The sequence below is a fragment of the Cervus canadensis genome, chromosome 14 (genome assembly GCF_019320065.1).
Source record: "Cervus canadensis isolate Bull #8, Minnesota chromosome 14, ASM1932006v1, whole genome shotgun sequence".
Taxonomy (NCBI): domain Eukaryota; kingdom Metazoa; phylum Chordata; class Mammalia; order Artiodactyla; family Cervidae; genus Cervus; species Cervus canadensis.
The window spans coordinates 46,148,576-46,175,393 of NC_057399.1; the positions used below are offsets into that span (position 1 = coordinate 46,148,576).

General features: G+C 43.1%; 1 protein-coding gene across 1 annotated transcript in view; it reads right to left on the reverse strand.

Annotated features, from left to right (window-relative positions):
* Positions 1–25,217, reverse strand: part of SAXO1 (stabilizer of axonemal microtubules 1) — a 108,256-nt gene extending 83,039 nt beyond the window's left edge. The window contains exon 1 of the mRNA XM_043486964.1: positions 24,936–25,217. Within this exon, the coding sequence (XP_043342899.1) occupies positions 24,936–24,982 (47 nt within the window). The 5' untranslated portion in view covers positions 24,983–25,217. The remainder of the gene's footprint in view (positions 1–24,935) is intronic.
* Between the last annotated feature and the right edge of the window lie 1,601 nt (positions 25,218–26,818).

Below are 26,818 nucleotides of genomic sequence, written 5' to 3' on the forward strand. Positions count from 1 at the left end.
GCAGCATTATTCACAATAGCCAAAAACTGGAGACAACCCAATATCCATCAAGAGATGGATGAGCGAGCACCTTGAAAAGGAATGAAATTCTGAGGCGTGCCACAACATAGGTAAATCCTGAGGATATTACGCTAAGTGAAATGAGCCAGGTAAAAAAGGACAAATAGTGTATGATTCCACTTATGTGGGACCTAAAATAGGCAAATTCTCAGAGACAGAAAATAGAAGTTATAAGACACTAGGGAGTTGGGATAGTGGGGAGTTATAATTTCACAGGTACAGAGTTTCTGTAGGGGATGATGAAAATTTTGTAGACCTGGACAATGATAATGTTTGAATGTGCCTTTTGTCACTGAATTAAGCACTTAAAAATTGGCTAAAATGAAACTTTATGTTACATTTTATCATACTAAAAAACAATGCATGTCTTTAAAATATGGTTATTTTCCTAATCTAGCAATCTGTTTTTAAGCATTTTTAAATATATGGCCTCAAAACTTTGTCAATTTTTCTAAGTATTTTTAGATTCCCCATCCCCCTGCCCCATTCTTAAATCTCACCGTAGTTGACCAACTTCTATCTCGAACAGCAAAACATTGCTTTCTTTTCTTAGAGCTTACTTATAACAATCATCATCTAAGTTAGAAATCAGCATACTATAGCCTTGGAGTCAAATTGGGCTCACCACCTGTTTCCGTACAGCATGTGAGCTAAAAATGAATTTTACATTTTAAAATAGTTAAGAAAATTAAGACAAATATTTCATGACACATGAAAAATATATGACTCAAATTTCAGTGCGATAATAAAGTTTCAATGGAACACAGCCATGCTCATTCTTCTGTGTACTGTCCACAGCTGCTTTCATACAACAAAGGCCGAGTTCAATAGTTACAACACAGAAGCTATGTCTGGCGAAGCCCCCAAATATTTACCATCTGGTCCTTTGCAGGAAAACTTTGCCAATACCTGATCTAAATGATCGATTCACAAAAGGCCAAATGGCTACATCTAACCAGACTGAATTTTCCACTGAGCTAATACAGCACTTGGTCATTTTTTTTTTAATAGATCTGACATGGCCATTTTCGGACTGAACTGATCTTTCACAAATCAAAGATTTCTGAAAGAAGCACAAAAGGGGAGAGGGTCACTATATTTGAAGAGCTGAATGTGGCAGAAAATGCTAGCTGCCTACCTTGTTACCTATATTTCCCTTCTTCTGTGGTAACAGAACCCCCATTTTTAGCTGCACCAGTCTTGTGTGACACTTCTGTGAGGCATACATGATTTGGGGGTTAGGAGAGACTACTCTTTCTTGCTTCCTAGAATATGGATGCAATGGCTGGAGGTTAAGCAGCCATGCTGGATTATGAGGCAAAGCACGAGAGGGTTAGTCACCAAGCCAGAAAGTACCTGGGTCCCTGACATTATGAGCTGCCCGACCAGCTCTGGACTTCTCTCAGGGGAAACACATTTTCTAACACATGTAGTCAAACTTTATCCTAAAGATCACAGAGGTATAAAAGAAATAATGGTAAAGTTAACCCTAGGGCACAATTCTGAATGAGATGAATTTTAAGGACAAACATATTAGGGGATGGCTGAGAGGGAGTAGTCAGGAGGCCCACAGGCTTCCCTGGTGGTTCAGATGATAAAGAATCTGCCTGCAATGCAGGAGACCTGGGTTTGATCCCTGGGTCAGGAAGATCCCCTGGAGAAGGAAAGAGCGACCCACCTCCCTTGTGGATCAGCTGGTAAAGAATCTGCCTGCAATGTGGGAGACCTGGGTTCGATCCCTGGGTTTGGAAGATCCCCTGGAGAAGGGAAAGGCTACCCACTTCAGTATTCTGGCCTGGAGAATTCCATGGACTGTATAGTCCATGGGGTCACAGAGTTGGACACAATTGAGCAACTTTCACTTCACTTCAGTATTCTTGCCTGGAAAATTCCATGGACAGAGGAGCCTGGGATCACAAAGAATCGGACATGACTGAGTGACTAACTCTTTCACTTTACATTAACAGAGGATAAGAAAATAGGCATATTATCTGTCGTAGCATTTTAAAAAGTAGGCTGCACAAAAGAGATACAAATGTAAAGAGCAGACTTTTGGACTCTGGGAGAAGGCGAGGGTGAGATGATTTGAGAGAATACCATTGAAACATGTATATTACCATATGTAAAATAGATGACCAATGCAAGTTCGATGCATGAATCAGGGCGCTCAAAGCCAGTACTCTGGGACAACCCAGAGGGATGGGATGGGGAGGGAGGTGGGAAGGAGGTTCAGGATGCGGGGACACATGTGCACATGCAGCTGATTCATATCGATGTATGGTTTGCCACCACAATATTGTAATTATCCTCCAATTAAAATAAAATAATTTTAAAGTAGGCTGCAATCTATACATATCCTTGTATATTTATAGAAACTCTCAGAAAAGATATATAAGAAACCAAAAACAGTGGGGCCTTAAATAAAGGGAATTGGGGGGACTATTTAAACTTTTTAACCATGAACTTGTATTTCCTCTAAAAATTTTTTCTTAAATCTTAAATTTTTGAAAAATAAAACATTAATAGCACAAATGCCGCAAACTCAAGCCTCAGTTCCCTAGAATGCTTGAAATGATAATGACAAAAGATGTGGGGCAGTCATTTGTATTTTAAAACAGATTAGTTTAGTCAGATTGCTTTCCATCAATAGACTAAAATAATTATTCATTTATTCATGCAAATACTTATTAAAAGGCTATTATGTGCCACTGTCCTAGGATATAAACAATAAATCAATCACCAAACAATTAAAATCCAAGTTGCAAATATTAGAAGGAAGTTTCGAAGTCAGGAAAGAAAGGAGAAGTAATGGCAGCACCAAGGACAGAGGGGAAGGCAGGCCTGGGCCTCAGGGTGGGTCTTTGCCACAGGACAATGAACTTGAACTCCTGAGGGGTAGGATAGCAGACAGTTAGGAGGCAGATGTGATGGGAGGACCTCAGGGGCTTCAAGAAATGTTCTCAGGTCTCATGCCCAACCTCTCACCTCCTGTGAATCTGTCAATCCAACGACAGTCAGCCCATCTGTGGTGTCACGGGGTGAAGAATGGGACAAATGTGGGGTGTGAGGGGGATTTAAATGGAATCCTGCAGGGAGGTTCCTCAAAAAGTTAAAATAGACCTACCATATGATCCAGCAATTTCACTACATCCAAAGAAAATGTAAACAGGATATCGAAGATATCCACACATCAAGATTCATGACAGCATTATTCACAATATCCAAGGCATCAAAACAACCTGTGTCCATCAAGAAATAAATGGACAAAGAAAATGTCATATCAATATACAGTAGACTATTACTCAGCCATGAGAAAAACGGAAACCCTGCCATTCAAGACAATGTGGATGGACCTTGCAGGTGTTATGGTCAGAGAAGTAAGCCAGGTAGAGAATAAGAAATAACGCTTATAACATGTGGAACAACAAAGTCAAACGTCAAACTCATAGAAACAGAGTAAAGAAGTGGTTGCCAGGAATGGGAGGTGTGAAAAATAGGGAAAGGTCCAAGCCTCCAGCTATGGAACGAATAAGTCCTGAGGAGTTCAAGTATAACATTATGACTATAGTTGATAACACTGCATTGTGTATTGAAATTTGCTAAAAGTGGAATGCAATGTTTTACAAAAAATAAATATGTGAGATGATGGCTATATTAATTAATTAGATGGGAGGAATCCTTTCACAATGTGTTATCAAACCATCATGATGTATATATACTTTGAATATCTCAGTTTTGTCAATTATACTTCAATAAAGTTGGGGGGAAAAAACTATAAAAAGAGAAACATCTTTCCAATAAGATTAGAAAAAGATGGGGAAGTGCTGGGGACAGGACATGGCACCCCAGCCACTGCAGAGACTTTCTCAAGGACAGACCAGCTCTCTGGAAGAACTTTTGAGCACATGTGCAACTTAGCCCCTCAGCCAGGTGAATGCTGATCAAGACCCAAAATTCAAAAATCCCAAAATCAAAAGCAATTCATCAACCAGCTGACTGATAGATCAATGTAGTAAAAATGGCCAAATTTCATACATGCAAACTTAGCTCCAAACAAAAATCCATATTTTACCTTCAGATAAACAAAAATGCTTCATTTTCATCAGTACCACACAGCTCTGGCATAGTGAACTGAATCTATCTTCACTGCCTGTCCTTTTCCTGTCTTCAGAGAATAAAAGACTGAAGCTAACACAGCTACACTAAGGCTGTTTTCTGTATCTTCAGAGGAAAAAATAATCTTTATATTTTTAACATCTTCCAAGTTTACTAAAAAGAAAAAAAAAAAAATCCCAGCAGAGATCAGAAAGGTCAAAAGGCATTTTCAAAAGTAAGTCACCCCAAATCAGTCACAGTTGAAAGCTTTCCAAGATGATGTTGGTTTTTAAGCACGGGGAGACCCGCCACTTCTAAGATTCCAGCTTCAGTTGAAACTAAAAACTCAATGATGACATAAACAGCTCACAAAGAAGTCCCCAGTTCTAAGATGTGGCAGAAGAGGGGAAACGGCAGATGCTTTTTTGGCTCTGTGCAAACTCCTGAGACCCCAGGTGGAAACTGTGAAGTCAGAGAAGCAGTTTGGTATTTAAATCCGTGAGGAGAGGAGTACACAGAATAAAATGGAACAAATATCAGGGAAAAAATCAAGATTTCTTGCAGTGTTATTCCCCAAATGCAAGCACTCTGCCTACTAAAACAGCTGTGAGAAACCCAGACTTTCTTACACTCTTTCATCCCCAAAGCCGGTCAGATTTTCCTTTACTTGTGCAATTTCTGTCACCTTCAAAAGAGAAAATTCACTCTTTCAAGAAGCAAAGTCCATTAAAACTTGCTGGGGTTGAGGTTGGGGGTTAGAGGGGCAGTGTTTCCCTACCATTATTATTATTATTCCCTACATTATTATTAACCTAAACAAAAAAATCTTATATGAGGTTGAGACCTAGTAAGTTGCTTTTCACTCACTCTGCACCTTACTCTTCCCGGGAGGGTCTGGAGTACTTTGGTAGCTCTAAGACCACCTTGGGCAGCATGAATTCCTGGAGAGGGGACCCTGACAGCATGACGCCTGGAAGCCCTATATTCCTGCTAGGAATCAGGTTTTCCATCACACTCATGTCACATGGGAAATAAGGATGATCCAGGAGCTACTCACTGTTTCTTTGCATTCCTGGTCCTACTAAATAAACACCACGTGGTCAGGTTCCACACTTCCAGAACCCTAAAAAGCATGGCCAAGAAGGTGGGGACAAAGAGAGTACCCCCAACCCTGGAGAAGCCCCAGAGTTGACTTATGAGGCCCCCTGCAGGCCCTCTTCTTGACTCCTTTGTATACATCGTTTGCTTAACTCACTCTTCAGAATAGAAGCAGTTTATTTAAATTTTTTTTTAAAAAAAGGAATTTTTTTTTTAAGGGACTTTCTCTGGTGGTCCAGTGGTTAACAGTCTGCCTTCCAATGCAGGGGACTCGGGTTCAATCCCTGGTCTAGGAAGATCCTACATGCCACAGGGCATCTAAGTGAGTGTGCCACAACTAAGACCCAATGCAGCCAAATAATTTTTTTGGGAAAAAAAAAGTCATTGTAGGCAGGCACACTGACTGCAAGCAATATACTTTTTAAGAAAAGATCAATGGATTCATACTTCTACCAGAAAACAGTTTTTATTAAAGAAATCAAAATGGTATATAGTAGTATTTTAAGGAATTTTCTTTCAGAGTAATTTACCTAAGCACTAATATGGAAATATGGAAATACAGTTTTATCAATAAAACTGTAAAAAAGACCATTTTATTAGACCCAATTACTATGATTATCTACCAAATACTGAACCTTTAACCATACGCAGGCTCTAGGCTAAATACTCTACATACACTATGTCATATAATCTTTTTTTCCATATAATCTTCACCATACCAAGGAACTAAGGCTTAGAAAGGATAAAAACAAATGCAGGTCTGTCTACCCCAGAACCCCTACCCTGGTCACTACACTTCATCGTCCTGCATTGCTCTCACATCATTTTAGGTACATGCCCAATTACATCCATTTTAAACTCTGTCAAAACAGGAATTAGGTCTTCTACTTATCTACACAGTACCATGAAACTCAAGCACAGGTCAGAGCATGAAAAAGCATTTAAATTCATGCTGACTAAACTTCAGTACCAAATAATTCATTGTTTAACAGGCCTATCTCTGCAAATGCTATAGAACTTCGTAAGGAGGCATTTGAGCCCATGGCCACCCTTTTCTGACGAGGGAGATGGGATGGGGACAGCCACACATGTGTCTCCTCCCCACTTTGCACCAGAACCCAAGGCCCATGAGTAATTCTAACAGCAAATGAACTGAAGACACACCCCGGAGCCTGCGGAGATGCCCCCTCACCTGAGCACAGGCATGAAAACAAAAATGTTTCCGGGAAAGCATTCATGTTTGTCATGTGTCCAGAATTAAGTCTTAGATTGTAAGACCTGAGGCTTGGTCAACATCCTTTCTGACTGAAGACAAATTAGTGGAAACTAAAGTAAAAAATAGGATTCATAGGCTAGTATGTATGTATCTTTAATTCAGTATTAACTTTATCTAATGTTATGTGACTATTCAACCCAAACTGACACAGAAAAAAAATTTACAAATTTAACAACCAATCCAATTATAGACCTAAGACCTAATTCCACATTCTTATTAAACAATTTCAAATCTTACCAGTATTAAGGATGGATAAAAAAGAAATGAGAAGGGAAAATGAGGCAAAGATGAGCCATCTTGTTGTTTTAACCAAAGGCAAGCAAAGAGAAGAAAGCCAATAGAGAAAGTGAGATTTAGAACCTTTGTTTCCACTTATCTGTACTTAGTCACCATGTGCAGTTAAGAGCCAGTTTTATTTTCTTAAACCTTTTTGATGTCTTCAGGCACAGTCAAAAGTGCTAAGGGGCCTCACCTCTAACATCCCCCCTAAATACTCAGGCCTAAAGTTATTAAAATCATCTGTAATAGATAAAATGTAAACAGTACCTAAAGTGAAAAATGGAACATGTGAATGTAATCTAATGATTTATGGCATTATCCGCTGACTTGTAAGTCTGGCATGGACAATAGGGAGCAGGGCAGAGACCAAGTCAAAGGCTCACCAGGAAGGCGCCCACCACATTGCTCCCGTTAGGAAGCTGGGCACTTTCTCCTCCCAGCCAGCCCCTCACCGCAGGCAGGGGCGTCAGAACATCACAACGGACCTCCAAACCCGCGATTCATTGCACTCTCCTTGCTCAGAACTCATACAAGCAACCTGGCAACTATATTTTGGCTCCTACTCTTAATTTTTCTAAAAGGAAAGTACACTCTGGCCAGCAAAAGTGAGTTTCTAGGCCTCCTCAGCAGATGTGTCTCATTCTAAACCGAGAAACAGGCATTTTGGTTAACACACCAGTCTCCCTTGGCCTGGTTAGAGCTAAGGCATGCCCAGGGGTGACGGCTCTACTCTTGGGGTGCTGACAAGCAAGATCCTCTGCCAGCGAGAAGCACTGCCACAGAAAGCAATGCTGTCTCTACGAATCAGGCATTTCCCCAGAAACAATGCTGTCCCATCAGCCTCCATCAGACTTCCAACACCTCCACCTAGGCTGAAAGGTGGCTCCAGAAGCTAACTGTAGGTCCTGCCTGCACACGGATTAGCTCAAACTGGCTTTCAGATGAGCTAAGATCTGGAGACAACAGTGTTTGTGACAGTGTGAAGAGCACACGGCCCATTCAGCATACAAAACGCAGGCGGGCACCCAAAGAACTGTACAACAGTAATGCCCAGGCTAGTAGCTTTTGCAACTTTAATCCCTTTCACTTTTTGAGAGACTATATTGCCCTCTTGTGGGAAATGGGAAGGTAAAGTTTCACGAAGTCTCCTTTATCCAAGGATACCACGGAGAGAACAAGCCCCTGTTTGGGGCAGGAGCAGATGGTCACCACTCAAATGTGGGCAATGGTAACTGCCACATCTTTTCACTTTTCTACAGAAACAAGTCCAGACTTCTTAAAAATCAGGAAATATCACATGCTAGCAATCAACTCCTTTTTAGATTTCTTTTATAATGTGGATCATTTTTTAAGTCTTTCTTGAATTTGCTACAATATTGCTCCTGCTTTATGTTTTGGATTTTTGGTCCCAAGGCGCGTGAGATCTTAGCTCCCCACCCAGGGATCAAATCCGCAACCCCTGCATTGTGAGGCAAAGTCTTAACCACTGGGCTGCCAGCGAAGTCCCACCCAATTCTTTTTTGAGGGAAATATTTGGCAAGCTCCCCATTTGTGAACTGGGTATTGCACACTCGTTTGTAGAATAGTCTGGTGAGCCTGGAATACAGGCTGGTAGAATCATTAGCACACCAAGGATAGTTAGTATACCGGTGTCAGCACAGCGTGGGGAGCTTGGAACTCAGGGTGCAGGTAGGGAATAGCTGGAAAGGCAGGGTGGGCTCTTGAGTGATAGTTCGTCCTTTATTGATGGACAACTATCAAAGTCTTTGAACAAAAGCCACAGCATGATCCGAGGTGTAGAAAAACTGCTGTTGGAAATAGCACTGTGACTAGTCCTAGCTACAGCAGAAGTGAAGACAAAACCAAGGAGCTCAAGTAGGCACCATCTCCCCACCTCCACCCCAGACACGGTAGGATGCTGTATCCGTGGGTGGAATCGTCTTGCTCAGACTTAAGGCTTCCTGAGAGAAGAGCACAGAGGTTCAGGAAGCCCACAGCGCTGTCTCAGGTATTACCAGATGTCTCCTCCACCCACAATCAGAATATGAGACCTCCCACCATGGAGCCTCCACAGGGGAAGTGAAGCCAGTGATGCTGACTGTGCTCCTGCGGAGGTGAGGGCCTCCGTGAACAAGACCACGAGACAGACCAGGGAGACCTGGAAAGCATTAAAACCTCCCAGCAAGATTTGACTCACACTTAAGGGGGGGCCAGGAGGGAGGCAGGGAAGAGGGGCTGAAGTGAAAGGTCCTGTCCCAAGGGGGACTGAGAGGCAAGGCAGAGCTCCAAACAGAAGACACTTCTTGCTGATGGTGATGAAGGCTGATGAGTGCCGGCATCACGTGTCAAGGCTGGGTCCAAACAACCCTTGCCAAAAAACTCCTGGAAGAACAGACCACATCTTTACCTTGCTTCTTTTTAATCAATGACTGGAAAGATCTGAAAGGCTCAAAACCATGTCTCCTCTCCTTAAAGAAACACATGCCTTTGTTTTTGAGGCCAATTCTCCAGGAAGGAGCTGTATGTTTCTTAACGTGTACTCTACAGCCCACCTGCATCAGAGTCGTGAAGGTTTAGTGTTAAAACTTGCAGATTCCAGGACCTCAGACCCACAGAGTCAAACTATATGGAGGCAGGGCCCAGGAATTCATGTCTTTCAAAGAGCTCTCCAGCTGATTCTTAAGCACACTTAAGCTGGAGAGCACTGAAATTTCAGACCTTCGCATGCAAGGGAAAGGCACCAGGTGGGGAAAGCTGTGGGTCTCTCCAAGGACAATAGTATAAGATCCATCCTGTGATGCAGCCATCACTGCAAGGCGATCAAGTCATAATCCGTGGTTTGAGAATGCCTCTAGCCAAGGGATTCTCAACTGGAGCCATTTTACCACTCACCCTGCCCAGCAAACATGTAGAAATATCTGAAAACATTTTTTATTGTTCCCCACTGGGCTGGTACCACTGGTATCTAGTGGTTAGAGGCCAGGATTCCAGCTAAACATCCAACCATGCATAGGACAGGCCTCCACATCAAAAATGCCAAAATGGGCCACGGCTGAGAAAAGGGAAAGTGTTAGTCGCTCAGTCGTGTCCGCCTCTTTGCAATCCCACGGACTGTAGCCTACCAGGCTCCTCTCTCCATGGGATTCTCCAGGCAAGAATACTGGAGTGGGTAGTCATTCCCTTCTCCAGGGGATCTTCCCAACTCAGGGATCGAACCCACATCTCCTGCATTGCAGGCAGATTCTTAACTGTCTGAGCTACCAGGGAATCCCTGCTCTAATTTTATTTTACTATGTTGGTACAGAAATGTAAACAAACTAATTTGCAGCAATTTTTTTTTAACTGCCTAACATCTGACACCCTTCCTTTGAGAGATTCCCAGTGATGTTCACCTCGTGAGTGGTACCCACCTCCAGAAACCAAAGAGTAAAACATCCTTCCCAGCCCCCAACTCCACAGAGAGGCCTGAGCATATGACCACAGCACAGCACATCAGAAATTCCCATCTGGGGACTTGCCGGGTGGTCCGGTAGTTAAGTATCCACCTTACAATGCAGGGATGCAGGTTCAGTCCCTGGTCAGGGAACTAAGATCCCACGTGACATGAGGCAACAGTGCTGCAATTGCTGAGCACGCTGGCCCCAGCGCCCACGCGACCCAACTAGGGAGTCTGGGCCTGACAATGAAAGATCCCACAACTAAGACCAGACACAACGAAATGAATAAATAAATATTTTTTAAAAAGAAAGAAACTTCAATCTGGAAATTTTAATGTAGAAAAAGTGATGCAAAAAATAAGTAAAAAGCGGAGTTAAAGTGAAGAACTTCTTCCAAAGGAGGGGCGGTGACAGGGCAGAACTGTGTCCGGGGCAGTGGCTACACCAGCAGCGTCCTCACCAGGTGGTTTCTGGAGAGTGATTTGGGCTGTGGCTCTGACCTCCTGGCCTCTTTCCCTACCTTCCCATCTGCCATCCGAGGCTCTTCACTCTTCCCAGTTATTTATTCTGTTTCACTGCACTATAGCTTTTGTTTAAACCTGCTTAAACCAGCCAATGCCCATTTCCATTGCTTCAATTGAGAATTCTGTACACTAAAACCATTCTAAAAGCTCTTGTTGGTACCAACAGCATCATTAAAAGACGATGGAATCACACCAAGTTCCTACACCTCAGGCAGAGACTAGAAGCTCCAGAAGCAAAAGGCAGAACAGAAAGCCTCAATCTGCACACGATGATGACTCCGAGCAGGCACCATGGGGATGGAAGACCTGGACCTAGTCACTGAGGCTTGCTTTATTGTACTGTATTATGTGAGGTTATTTAAGATTCTTCACGTTCCTTTTGGAGAAGAAAGCATCTTAATAAAATCTATTTCTAGACTGAGCAGTGGAAGCGAAACAGGAAGGCTTGAGTCATGCAAGTGTCAGAATTTCAGGAACTGCCATCATTGGCAGCAAACAGCAAGAAGAGCTTCCAAGCCCACAGCCCAGCTTAGAAAAGGCCTGGAGGTGGCGTGCAATGGAACGTCACAAGACAAGAGACACATGGATCACCCTAGCGCAGGAATGAAACACATCTCAAAAGTCCATCTGCTGGGACTGTGGTCCAGTGGTTAAGAATCCACTTGCCAATGCAGGGGACTCAGGTTCGATCCCTGGCTCAGGAAGATTCCATATGCCATGGGGCAACGAGGCACCTGGCCACAACGACCGAGCCTGTGCTCTTCAACAAGAGAAGCCACTGTAATCAAAAGACCTCGCACCATAACTAGAGAGTTGCCCCCACCCGCTGCATCCAGAGAAAGCCTGCACGCAGCAACAAAGACTGAGCACATTCAAAAAAAAATTTTCTTTAATTCCATATACTGGCTGTTAGACTTGAAATACATTTCCCATAGAAGTATTTCTTCACATGGTGGCTAGAGTCCCAGACTAGCCCACATAAGCCTCCCATACATGCACTCCTATATGTGGACATAACCAGGGAAAGTTATGGAAGTGAACGACGAAGCTTCTTTATATATTACCCGAAGGTTATCAGAGGGCTCTCAGAAAACCAGGGGTACCAAGTACAGAGGCAGGTGCAGTGGATGAGGACAGAAGGCGTAAGCATACTGCACCAATGCTTTAAGCATTAAATATAAACGCCTTAACTGTCTCAACTTCCTTGGTTTTCCAGGCACATGTGGATCTCAGCTTATTCTTCCTATCACCTGCACCCATCGTTCTTCCCTCTGCAGTAGTCTTTCAAGTTCAATCATCATATTAAAATAAATGCTATTCTCCCCTTCCAGAAATCTGGGTTTTCCATGCTGAAAGGGACCCTAGAGATCCTTTCATCAAAGCTCCTAAACCCTTTCGACAGGACCCCAACAGGTACATGCCCCAGCTCAAGGGCCAAAGACTGTCCCCTTCAGGTCCCTAAGGTTCTAACTGCTGCAAAATTCTTCTCTGTATTGACTCCAGTTCAGCTGTCCTGAAGTGACCACACAGTGATCTTAAGTCCACCCTCCGAACAACCCAGAACAAGCCTAAATGACTATCTATCCATCCCCTGATCTTGTCAAGTTCAAGTTCTCTCACTTCCAGAATGTGTGAACTCCCCATAACCTGGCCTTCATGATCACTTATTGGTATTATTAAAAAAAATACAGTGCCCAAATGGACAAGTGGTCTTCAGTTGCCGTCTGATCAAGCCCAAGTCCAATGATGTAATTACATCCGCTGACCTGGACACCCTACTGCCATGCGACTTGAAACAAAGTTAATGTTTCTTATCAGTCACATCACACCATTAAGATCATACTAAATGTGGAACTTCCCTGGTGGTCCAGGGGCTAAGACGCTGCACTCCCAGTGCAGGGGGTCCTGGTTTCATCCCTCCTCAGGGAAGTAGATCCCACATGTCACAACTGAGAGTTCCTACGCCACAACTAGAGATCCCGAACGCCGCAATGAAGATCGAAGATCCCGTGTGCTGCAATTAAGACCTGGCACAGCCAAATAAATAAATATTTTTTAAAGGATCATATTTAATTGTGGTTAAGCAAAACCCCCAGGACCTTTTCACAAACTATGGCCAAGATAAACGTCTCCCATTATGAACACATAGAACTGATTTTTCATCCCAACTGTAGACCTTCATGTTTACTCTTGTTAAGTCTCAGCTCGGTTTTGGGCCCTGCATTCCAGCCTGTCAAGATAAGTTTGAATCTTGATTCTGTCGTCTATCACTTGCTCTCTTCTTCTCATTTTGTGTTTTCAGTACATTTGATAAGGATGACTTCTATGTCTTCATCCAAGTTTTGATAAAAGTGTTGGACAGAGCTAATGACAGAGTCCTGTGGCATGCTGCTAGTGATGCTGTTCCAAGTAGGCAAAAAGCCATCAGTCAACACTCTAATGGTTCTGCTTGTTCAATGAGCTAGGAATCCACCTCGTTATACTATCATCTAATCCATCTTTCACCAACTTTATCTGCAAGGATAACTTGGCAAGAGGCCAATCATTTCTCCTATCATTTTTTTCCTTCCCCTACCTTCTTACACAAAATAGCCCCTTCCTCTAACTGCTCAGTTTAGATCATGTAACTCCCACAACTCAACTGATTGGACCAAGGGTAAGGACCCCGGATGCCAGAGGAACCAGGTCACAGGCCGATCCAACCAGGCCCTCTTCCCCTTGAAATGTGGAGACAGTACACTGAACTCTTGGTAGCCTCTTTGGTTAACGAAAATGGTAAGCAATGCAAAGTTAGGGCTAGGCAGCTACAAATACATCAGACATACCCCCAAGACCAAACATCATGAGGCCCGAGAAGGACACTTAATCATTCTAAGCAGCTACTCAGGAATTGTTGGCAAAGTCTAGGGGACATCTGTCCACCCTCAGCTCTGTGACACATCTCCACTTTCCCCTCATTTCTCCAAGATCACCAACAGAGGCACCAGGAGACCTCTGCACATGCCTTCAGAACCCCGAGACGTTTTTCTAGACAGGCCTAGAAAAAAAGCTATTGTGGGCAATAGGGACTACTTCATTGTCTGATGATCACTAACTTTTTTTATTTTAGTTTTATTGTGGTAAGAACACTTAACATGAGCTCTATCCTAATTTTCAGTGCACAATAACAAATCCATTCATCTTATACAACTGAACAATGTGTGCTGATTAGTAAACTCCCCATCTCCCCCTTCCCTCACCCCCGGGCAACCATCATTCCACCCTGATTCTATGAATTCACAACTATTTTAGACAAAAGGATGAATACAATCACATCTGTCTTTCTATGACTACCTTATTTTACTTAGCATAACATCCTTGAAGTTCGTCCATGTTGTCCATATTACAGCATTTCCTCATTTTTTTGAACTAAAGAATATTTTCCTGTGTGTATATACAACATATTCTTTACCCATTCATCCATCAATGGACATTTAGGTTGCTTCCACACCTTGGCTATTGTGAATAATGCTGCAACAAACAAGAGGGTGCTAAGAGCTCTTCGAGATCCTGATATCAACTCTTGTGGATTAAAACCTAGAACTGGGATTGATGGATCATACAAGTAGCTCTACTTTTGCTTTTTCGGGAACCCACCATCCTGTTTTCCATGGTGGCTGCACCATTTTGCATTCCTACTAACAACATGAAAAGGCAACCTACAGAATGGGATAACATATGTCCAATAAGGGGTTCAGTTCCGAAACATCTAAGGAACTCATCTACCTCAATAGCAAAAAGAAAAGTTTGATTTTTTAAAATGGGCCTAGGACTTTCCATAAGCTTATGGAAAAAATGTCCACTATAGCAAATCATCAGGGAAATGCTCAAAGCTACAATGAGATACCCCCTTCACACTATCATCAACAAACAAAACTGATGATCACTGACTTGGAGAAGTTCAAAGATGTTAAAGGACCTGAACAACTTCACAAACCTCATCATTCATCAAAACCAGGACTAGAATGCAAACATACTGCCTCAGTGTCTCTAATTCTTTCCCTATCACCATCCCCTGCCTTCCCATTTGAAGCAAGATACAAAACAAACAGGGGATTCGATCAATGCTTTGCTTTTCACCTTGAGCTCTTGTTCTCAGATATTATATAAACTTTATTTGGAAAACACAGTTAAAGTATACTTGAAGGAGAAAATGGACAGTTTAAGTGGGAAAAATTGTTTTTTTTTTTTTAATGATACTGTTTTTAAAATTAACTGACCAGGACAAGCAGAAATTTAAGGTATTCCTTATCTTACAACTTAATTTGATTGAGCATGAGGGACATGGAACTTTCCTGGTGATCCAGCAGTTGGGAATCCGCCAGTCCGAGGGACACGGGTTTGATCCCTGGTCTGGGAAGATCCCATGTGCTGTGGAGCAACTAAGCCTGTGTGCTGCAACTACTGAGCCCGTGTGCCAAGGGCCCATGCTCTGCAATGAGAAGCACTGCAATGGCTGAAGCCACTGCCTCTGCACCACAATGAAGAGCGGCCCCCACTCACTGCAACTAGAGAAAGCTGGTACACAGCATTGAAGACCCAGCACAGCTGACAAATAAATAATAAATAAAAGAATAAGGGACCTTTGGATACCTGGATATCTAAACTACGTGGATAGATTTGGCTAAGTGGTTAACTTGACAGCCATTCAGAAACACTGCCATTTCCTTTTAGAGACACAATCACAGATGCTTCAAAGTTATTCCGAACCAGCCCATAAAGAAAACTCCAGAATAGAATGGTAGAGAATGTTACACAATAAGGATGCCTTTAATGCCCGGGTCATTGAACTTAAGGCTTGGAAAGCTCTAAACCGAACAGAAACTTAACCTTAAAGTTTGTTAACGTCAGTTGGAACTTGAGAAGTACAGTCATTGCTGGACTCAAGTGTAGACAGCCTTGCAAGGGCTGAGAGCCTCCCAGGTGTGTCAAGGGTAGATTCGATCTTTGCAGACGATCCCTATCTTCCACATTTAATCGAGTTTCCCAAGAACTTCAGCACATCACTCAGTTTTCATTCTCTGCAGAGCATTTAAGTACCTACCAGTTAACAAGGACTTCCCAGGTGGCTCAGTGGTAAAGAACCTGCTTGCCAATGCAGGAGACATAGGTTCAGTCCCCAGGTCAAGAAGATCCCCTGGAGAAGGAAATAGCAATCCGCTCCAGTATTCTTGCCTGACAAATCCCATGGACAGAGGAGCGTAGTGGGCTACAGTCCATGGAGTCGCAAAGAGTCAGACACGACTGAGCAACTAAACAACAACCAGTTAATAAACAAAATTAACACTCTCTTCTAGAGTGCAAGCTCTCCATGAGAGAAGAGATCTTGTTCACACTTCTCAGCGCCTCACAACCTGGCCCACAGACTGACATCTTATTTATATTTATAGAATAACACTTATCTGTGCTCTTTACAATGTATGCCAGGCCTTGTTCTGTTTGCTTAATAAAGACACAATCCTCACAAAAACCCTCTGAGGCAGGCTCTGTTATCATCTGCATTTTTTTTTTTCTGGCCAAACCATGCAGCATGTGGGATCTTAGTTCCCCGAGCAGGGATCTAAGGCATGTCCCCTGCACTGGGAGAGCAGAGTCTTACCCTATCGTCACCTGCATTTTACAGATGCGGACACGGCAGCACACAGGAGGGGACTATGCTGTCAGATGGTTCAACAGGGCACCGCTGCTGAGCGGAAAGGCTGGGAACTGAACCCACGGGGTTTGGCTTCACAATCTCTGCTAAGTCCCGCACGCGGCTGGCTCTCACAGTAAATCATCCTAAGTTATTTGGTGAATTTCAAAAAACGCCAAGAATGGAACGGAGACTACACACTTTAAAAATATGTATATTAAGAACTATAAATCCATTCAGCTCTAACTGAATAACAGGCTTAAGTGTGACCTGATTCAGATACTGGATATTTATTTTAACAGAAAAAAGAAGAGGAAAATGCTGCTCCTTTAAGTACTTCTTTGAGGGAGAAGAGTGTTTTATCTGTTATTTGCCTGTTCCAATCCATCAACAGCTCTCTCTGCCCTGAGAGCTCACGTTCTGAGGCCCTGACAGGCCCCCGAGCGCTCAGTGTGGGTGTGATGCTCCACATCTCTGTCTCCCAGGCTCCTGGTGCAGACATCCCCCCGCCGCCAGAGCTCAGCAGAGCCCGTCATACCATGCCAGGCCTGTTAACACAGTTTTCACCCCTGTCTTCCACTTGCACAGGCTTCCCTGATAGCTCAGTGGTAAACAATCTGCCCTCAATGCAGGAGACACAGGAGACTCCGGTTCGATCCCTGGGTTGGGAAGATCCCCCGGAGGAGGAAATGGCAACCCATTCCAGTGTTCTTGCCTGGAGAATCCCATGGATAGAGGAGCCTGGCGGGCTACAGTCCACGGGGTCACAAAGAGCTGGACACGACTGAGCACATTCCACTTGCACAAGCTTCCACAGCTCAAAGCAGCAGAGTCAGGATTCAAAACCAGGCCGTCTGACTCTGGCACTGACCCTCCTGACCTCCCCAGGAAAGCAATCTCCCCTTCCTAGAGCTTGCACAGCACCCCTCCCAGGGATCTGTCCCCCTCTGCCGTCCTGCGTCACTCACTTTATTCATCCTGTGCATTTGTGGCTTAGCTACTCCCACCCCTCCCCCCAAGAGATACTTCATTTCCTCAAATGAACTTTATCATCTGAAGGCCAGTCTGAAATATTTGTTACCGATGGAGGGAACAGTGCTTAAAACTACCCAGGGCATGATGGAATTGGAGCACAGTTTCTCTAAACTCATCCACTTAGAAACTCTTAAGACTGAGTAGATCATTTTAACTACTGTAATTTGAATTACCACGAAGTTGTACTCGGCAATTTCCTAATATCTGAAATTTGACTAATAATACATATTGACTTATAAGATTAAAGGTATTTATGAACAAACACTAATTCTGATATGACAAAAATACCATTATTTTTAAACAGGATATAACATTTGAATGCATAAGGTCTACAACAAAAATAATTCAATGTTAAAGGTTCCACCCCCACTGCCCCCCCCACTGTTGGCTTCTCTATCTGGATTCTGTTAAAGATAAAAAGCCACCAGCAAGCATCTATTAAAAGCTGCTCTTTGTCTTCTTTTCTTAATAAGAATTTATGAAGTCAATTTTATTTAAATTAAAAACAAGAATTCTTCTTGAAACATGTAATATCAAACCAACTCCTCGATTTTTTTTCCCCCTTCCTCTTAATTTGTAACAGAGACTCTAAGAAAATAAAATCTAAGGTTAAGGAAATTTCCATCGATGTGAAGAAAATATTTTCCAAAATTAAAATAACAAGTTCCTCCCTGGTTAACATAACTGATTTAAGTTGCAGATACATGGCTGCCCCTGAGATCACCTTCCTCCCCAGCCCCTTGCAAGGGCCAAATCCACATCCTTTTCAGCAATTTGCAAGTCCTCTATGGGACTACCTTTTTTATGAAATGCTGCACATACTACCAATGCTACATAAATATTTCATGATACATTACCCAGGCCTGGAATTTCCTGCAAGATTGCATGAAGTCTTTAAAACAGTGCACTGCAAGTCATAAAATAATCAGATATAAAAGTAAGCTGGATCAATCCCTTGATTAACCACAATTTAACAAGAATTTCAGAAAAAATAGTGTTACTACAACTTAATCTCAGGAGAGAGATTTGCTATTTATATTACTTTACTAAAAGGCTTTTAGAATTATACTCTTTTAACATCAGGTAATATTTCTCAACTGGACAGGAGCCTTCCCATTATCATCTACAGTCAAAAATGATCCAGTGTGACTTGAACGCAGATGGCAGACTGAATTGTAACATCCAGCAGTCTGATACACAGTAAAAGATGAATAAAATTTAATTGTTGACCTAATTGTCCTTTAATCTTAATAAAATATGTTCTCGGATATTAAAATTAATGCCTCAAATTCCTTGTCGGTAAAATAAAAGCTAGGAACCATTAAGATCCCTTCTAGCTTTAAAAAGCTGATTAACAATTTATTTTATCCTCAGCCCTCCCCTACCCCTTGCCCCAGAATCCTTTCGTCCCCACCCCCAGTTGCAAATTTAGTCATCTGGGGCAAGAACATCTCTGTAAACAGAAAACACCCCCAGGGAAAATGAAGGCTAAGATCAAGGAATTGAATTTCCAAACTAAGCAACGCTCCCTTTGTTGAGAGACAAAGGTAATAATGTATGAGAAAATGGTTTTAAAATTTTTAAATTTTCAAAACACTACAGAAATGTAAGGTGGTCTAATACTGAAGACTGTGAAAGTTTGGCATTTTTTTTCAGGAACAGGAAGTGCTGAGGACATTCAGGCGATCTTAGTATGTACAAAAGTAGGGTCTCTACACTCAAACACTCAGACACTTCAATGTAGCCATCACAAGAAAAGTGATGAGATGGTTAGAAACAATTTTTAAATGCTTACCTTGCTGTATATTTCCACATCGCATGAATATGTTTGGTTATCTGGCATTGACTGTATTGAAAAAGAAATTATAACACTTCATGGTAAGAAACCAATTGCCAGATTTTTTGTTGCCAGATTTTGGGGTACTGTTGTGGACAGAAAACCTTGGGCTTAATTCAGGAAATGTGTCTGGTTTTTTAAAACCATCAAAGCTCATTAAAAAGTTTTATGAGGGGTTGGAGTCTCCAGATTTAGATACTTGCAACACCTCCTGGATCATCGAAAAAACTAGAAAATTCCAGAAAAACATCTACTTCTGCTTCATTGACTACACCATAGCCTTTGACTGTGTAGATCACAACAAACTATGGAAAATTCTTCAAGAGATGGGAATACCAGACCACCTGACCTACCTTCTGAGAAATCTGTATGCAGGTCAAGACCAGTTAGAACTGGACATGGAACAACAGACTGGTTCCAAATCGGGAAAGGAATACAAGGCTGTATATTGTCACCCTGTTTATTTAACTTATATGCAGAGTACATCATGAGAAATGCTGGACTGGATGAGGTACAAGCTAGAATCAAGATTGCTGGGAGAAATATCAATAACCTCAGATATGCAGATGACACCATCCTTATGGCAGAAAGCAAAGAAGAACTAAAGGGCCTCTTGATGAATGTGAAAGAGAAGAGTGAAAAAGATGGCTTAAAACTCAACATTCAGAAAACTAAGATCATGGCGTCTGGTTCCATCACTTCATGGCAAATAGATGAGGAAACAATGGAAACACTGAGAGACTATTTTTTTGGACTCCAAAAATCACTGCAGATAGTGACTGAAGCCATGAAATTAAAAGACGCTTGCTCCTTGGAAGGAAAGTTACGACTGGCCTAGGCAGCATATTAAAAAGCAGAGACATTACTTTGCCAACAAAGGTCCATCTAGTCAAAGCGATGGTTTTTCCAGTAGTCATGTATGGATGTGAGAGTTGGACTATAAAGAAAGCTGAGTGCCAAAGAATTAATGCTTTTGAACTATGATGTTGGAGAAGATTCTTGAGAGTCCCTTGGACTGAAGGAGATCCAATCAGTCCATTCTAAAGGAAATCAGTCCTGAATATTTATTGGAAGGACTGATGCTGAAGCTGAAACTCCAATACTTTGGCCACCCGATGAGGACTGACTCACTGGAAAAGATTCTGATGCTGGGAAAGATTAAAGGTGGGAGGAGAAGGGGATGACAGAGGATGAGATGGTTGGATGGCATCACTGACTCAATGGACATGAGTTTGAGCAGGCTCCGGGAGTTGGTGATGGACAGGGAAGCCTAGTGCAGTCTATGGGGTCCCAAAGAGTCGGACATGAATGAGCAACTGAACTGAATACTTTCTCCTTGTCATCTGTGATCTACCCTTCAAGGTCTACCACTTCCTGAGCTCTGCTGGATCCTAAACTCTAACTGCTCATTTTAGAAAAGGTAAGGTAAATCTATTTTTAAAAAAAGAAAACAAAAACCCAGAACAAGGTATTGTTGTCCTTTTACGCTGATCTGGCAGAGTTGGTCGGGAGAAGGCTGCCATCTTGTGGCCAAAAGTAAGAACTCTCTCCAAGAGTTCCATTCCTCCAGCCTGCAGCAGAGGCTCCCACGGAAGGAAGTCCACCTGTCCAGGGGGGAAGCCTACCCACCCAGGGCTCCACGTACATCCTGAGCCTCCCCAATAAGAACAAAGTGTTCAAAAATCAAAGCTGAAAGGACTTTAAAGGACAATTTGCTCAAACAAAGCCTTAGGAGGAAAAGCAGAAGAGGAAAGAAGAGATAGGGGCTTCCCTCCCTGGCTGGCAGGCCCACAGGCCTCCACAAGCCTCCTGATTTCAAAAACATGGGGGAACTGAAGCCATGGGAGGGCAGGTGACTCACTCAGAATCAAGGCCGCCCTCTCCCACTGAAATGCTGTCTCATCTTACCATAGGGTTCGTCTTCATCAATGAATTTGGTAATGTTGCAGAATACAAAATTAATACACAGAAATCTCTTGAAGCCCTATGCACTAACAATGAAAGATCAGAAAGAGGAATTAAGGAAATCCCATTTACCATGACACAAGAAAGAATAAAATATCAAGGGATAAACCTACCTAAGAAGGCAAAAGACCTGTACTCAGAAAACTATAAAATGAAAGAAATCAAAGATGACACAGAGAGAGATACCATGTTCTTCGACTAAAAGAATCAACATTGTCAAAATGACAATACCCCCCAAAGTAATACACAGATGCAATGCAATCCCTATCAAATTAATGATAGCATTTTCCACAGAATTAAACCAAAACTTTTACAATATGTATGAAAGTACAAAAGACCCCAAATAGCCAAAGCAAACTTAAGAAAGAAAAATGGAGCTGGAGGAATCAGGCTCCCTGACTTCAGACTGTACTATAAAGGTGCCTCAAAACAGTATGGTACCAGCACAAAAAACAGAACTATAGCTCAATGGAATCGGATAGAAAGTCCAGCAATAAACCCATGCACCTATGGTCCCTAATCTATGATGAAGGAGACAAGAACATACAATGGAGCAAAGAGAGTTTCTTCAATAAGTGATGCTAGGAAAACTGGACAGTTACATGTAGAAGAATGAAATCAGAACACTCACACTATATACACACACACACACCTCAAAATGGATTAAAGACCTAAATGCAAGACTGGAAACCATAAGACTCCTAGAAGAAAACACAGGCAGAACACTGACATAAGTCACAGCAAGATCTTTTTTGATCCACCTCTTAGAGTAATGAAAATTAAAATAAATAAATAATAAACAAGTGGAACTTAATTAAACTCAAAAACTTTTTGCACAGCAAAGGAAACCATAAACAAAAAAAGACAACCCACAAAATGGGAGAAAATAATTGCAAATGAAGAGACCAACAAGGGATTAATCTCCAAAATTACAAATAGCTTAGGCAGTTCAATATTAAAAAAAAAACAAACACCCAATCAAAAAACAGGAAGATCTAAATAGACATTTCTCTAAAGAAGACACACAGGTGGCCAAAAAGCACATGAAAAGATGCTCAACATCACTAATTATTAGGGAAATACAAATCAAAACTACAATGAGGAATCATCTCATACCAGTCAGAATGGCCATCACCAAAAAAATCTAAAAACAATAAATGCTGGAGAGGGTGCGGAGGAAAGGGAAACCTCCTACACTGTTGATGAGAATGTACGTTGGTGTGGTTGCTATGGAGAACAGTAAGGAGGTGCCTTAAAAAACTAAAAATAGGGCTACCATATAATCCAGCAACCCCACTCCTGGGCTTATATCTGAAGAAAACCACAATTCAGAGAGATATGTGTACCTCAGTGACCACTGCAGCACTGCCTACAATAGCCAGGACGTAGAGGCAACCTAAACGTCCATCTACAGAGGAATGGATAAAGAAGATGTGGTACATATATATACGACAGAACATTACTCAGCCATTAAAAAAAAGGACATTTGCAGCAACATGAATGGATCTAGAGATTGTCATACTGAGTGAAGTCAGCCAAGCAAAGACAAATATCATGATATTGCTTGTATGCGAAATCTTTAAAAAGTGGTACGAATGAATGTATTTACAAAATGGGAATAGCGTCACCAACATAGAAAACAAACTTAACGGTTCCCACGGGAGGAAAGAGGACATTGGGTTTGACACAGACACACTACTACACATAAAGTAGATAATAAAAATCTACTGTATGTATCACAGGGAACTCTACTTAATACTCTATAATGCCCTATATGGGAAAAGGATCTAAAAAGAGTGGATATATATGTAACTGATTAACTCTGCTGTACAACAGAAACAATACTGTAAATCAACTATATGCCAGTAAAAAGTAAATTTAAAAAAATAAATAAAACCAGTGTAAATGGACCATCTATGGCAACATTAATGGGGCAGATACTGGGAGAGGGGGATCATGCCGACTGTTAAAAGCTGAGGTTGATGAAATAAAGAGATGAACCAACAAGCACTCTGAGAACTGAAATGAGACTAAAAGAAGAGAAAGCCTGATGGATGTGAGAGTCAACCGGAGCCCCCTGACTGAAATCCGAGTGGAAGGGTAGGTACAGGAGCAGGAGGAAAGAAAGGAGAGGCCCACGGACAGGCTCTGCATCTGATGGGAAATAAGCTATTTTCAGGGACAGAAGAGAAACAGAGAAGGAATATCCCTTACGACAGAATTAGGACAGAGACTTCTCTCTGCATATCCTCTGCACCTCTTAAATGAACATTCCTGCCTTCCTAACTGGAATGGATACTGTGCAAAGACGGAGACTGTATCAGATATTTCAATCCCAACAGCCACAAGAGAACAAATTAAGCCCCAGTCCTAACTGAATAACTCAAGTATCTTAAGAGAAGATGAGAGGGTATGTAAAGGGCCCCGGGAGAGGGTGTCGTAGAGGTTTTCCCTCACTAGTGTGGAAAATTAGCCCCAGATTACAACACTGCTCTGGATCTGCCTAACAAAGCTTAAAAACAAGACCCATGCTTCTACTTGATCTAGCTCAGCGGTTCCCAATCCTGGCAAATGGGAAAATTGCCAAAAGACTGCTGGTGATTTAACAGCCTGGGCAACCAGTATTGTTTTAAGCTCCCCAGGTGACTTTTGTGAGCAGCCGAGGTTGAGAACCACCCACTGACGCCCGAGATGTGTAAGGCTGCTAACCCAGTTTCTAGAATCCCTTTTAAATCTCCCCAATCCTGATGCCATTTTTAATATTCAAGTAACATAGCTGGCAAACACCTATTGCAGCTTCCAACATGATAACACATTTCTAGCACAATCCAGTGTCTCATACACACTTTCTCATTGAAACCTTAGAGAATCCTGGAGAAGATGGGTTACCTGCCCAAGACCCCACAGTTAGCAACCATCCAGGAGGGCTGACCCCAGGGCCGCCCCTCTTTGCTGTTGCTCCTCTGTTGTTCTCAAGCCCGGCAATTTCTAAAATGTCCTTGGGAAGCCGGTGAAAGAAGCCACCTTAGGCATTGTGAGACATAGGAAAGAAATCAACAACTCTGACTAAAACCCACAATCTCTTCAAGACCACGAGCTTCACCCAAGTATGGTTCTTAAAGGCAATGGCCAGGAGAGAACAGTGAAAAAATAGCTTCTTTTCCTTATTCTTGTTCAACTCTACACCACTGTGAACACGAGTTTTAGAAATACCTTACACTTCTAAGTAGCGACAATGTCTCTGAGTGAGAAACTCCAGTTACCTGGAAGGATTCCTCTTCCCCATCATAGACTCTTCCAAAAGGAAACCAACAAAAGATGCAAGACTTTACCCGACCTGGCCAGGGGTTTTCTGACCTCGCCCAACATGCCCTGGGCTGCAGCGGGGTGTGCACAAACTCTACGGATCTGTGCCCACTTTCAGCCTCCATGCAGTTCTGCGTGGCAGGACCACAGAGACGCCCTGAGGACCAGCCACCTTCACTGGGACTCACTCATCGCGACCGCGGTAACTGCTAGTTGGCAACACGACAGTCTACAGGACAGCAACAAGAGGACGCACCCACCATAGTGCTACCGGAGCCCAGGGTCAGGTCTCACTCGACTTTCGGAGTCCGAAAACCCAGGCTCGCGGGCCCTGGGCGCGCGGCAGCCTTACCCGCAGGAACACAGTTCACAGACACATTTCCCCTTCGTGGGGGCCATCCTGAGGCCTGGGAGTCCACGCCGAGCATCCGCCGCCGCCGCCGAGACCCCGACTGCCTCGCAGGGAGCGCGCCAAGTTTCGAGGGCCTTGGCAAATACTCTGAATACTGACCCCAAAGACAACGTAAGCGGCCCTTTTGCCAAGTCCGGTCTTGCGTTTCCTTCCCTGAGCAGGCCTCGCACGGGAGCAGCACCGGGCGTGGACCGCGCGGGCCGGGCGACCTCCCGCAGCCCGGGCCTCCGCCCGCCCCACCCACGCACAGGCCAAGCATCCCGGCCGCGGGGCCTCTGTGACATCAGCCGGCTCGGGAGGGACACCGGTGGGTGGCAGTGATGACACAAGCACCTGCGCCTGTGAGGTCAGGAAGCTTCCCGCGGCTTACCTGGGGGCCCAGGACCAAGGTCCCCCACTGGGCCTTGTTGAAATCTCAGGAAAAGCGAAGGATAGAGGACTTGGAAAAGTTTCTGGGTGTGCAAGTCCTCAAGCAGCCTGCTCACTTGGACAAAAAAAAAAAAAAAAAAAAAGGCTGAAAACCCCATTGTCATCACACTAGGTGGCATTTTTTATCTCTAGAACCTATGGTGCCCCTGGGTATAGAAAGGCACCCACTGATTTCCAGAAGGCTGGACGAAAATACCATTTCCAGATCTCTCTTGTGGAAATCATGCCTGCAGCTCCCCCCATAGACCTTGCTCTCTGAGAACAAAGCAGTTACAGGGCACCTGGGGCTTAACTGCTCACTGGGTGCTCAGTCACTCCCCCAGGTGCTAGTAATGATGCTGGGCCATGGTCCTCAAGTTTGAGCCTGCATCAGAATCACCTGGCTTGATGAAAGCCAGATTGCCCAACCCACCCCCAAGTTTCTGATTCAGTAGGTCTCAGTTCAGTTCAGTCGCTCAGTCATGTCTGACTCTTTGCAACCTGCAGCATGCCAGGCCTCCCTGTCCATCACCAACTCTTGGAGTTTACTCAAACTCATGTCCATTGAGTCAGTGATGCCATCTAACTATCTCATCCTCTGTCATCCCCTTCTCCTCCCACCTTTAATCTTTCCCAGCATCGGGGTCTTTTCTAATGAGTCAGTTCCTCGCATTAGGTGCCCAAAGTATTGGAGTTTCAGCTTTAGCATCAGTCATTCCAATGCATATCAGGACTGATCTCCTTTAGGATGGACTGGTTGGATCTCCTTGCAGTCCAAGGGACTCTCAAGAATCTTCTCCAACACCACAGTTCAAAAGCATCAATTCTTCGGCGCTCAATTTTCTTTATAGTCCAACTCTCACATCCATACATGACTACTGGAAAAACCATAGTGTTGACTAGATGGACCTTTGTTGGCAAAGTAATGTCTCCGCTTTTTAATATGCTGTCTAGGTTGGTCATAACTTTTCTTCAGGAGCAAGTGTCTTGTACTTTCATGGCTGCAGGCACCATTTGCAGTGATTTTGGAGCCCCCCAAAATTAAGTCTGTCACTTTCCCCATCTATTTTCCATGAAGTGATGGGACCAGATGCCATGATCTTAGTTTTCTGAATGTTGAGTTTTAAGCCAACTTTTTCACTCTCTCACTTTCATCAAGAGGCCATTTAGTTCTTCTTTGCTTTCTGCCATAAGGGTGGTGTCATCTGAGTAGCTGAGGTTATTGATATTTCTCCCAGCAGTAGGTCTGGGGTGAGCCTAACAAGATCTGAGCCACACAGATGCTGCTAGGCCAGGGACCACACTTTTTGTGTGAAGCACAGTTTGGGAGATTATTTTGTGCTCTCTATAACTAGTCAGCCCCTGGTATGGTGTTTCTTCAGCTATCCTCACCCTGAGAACCACTACAGATCCTG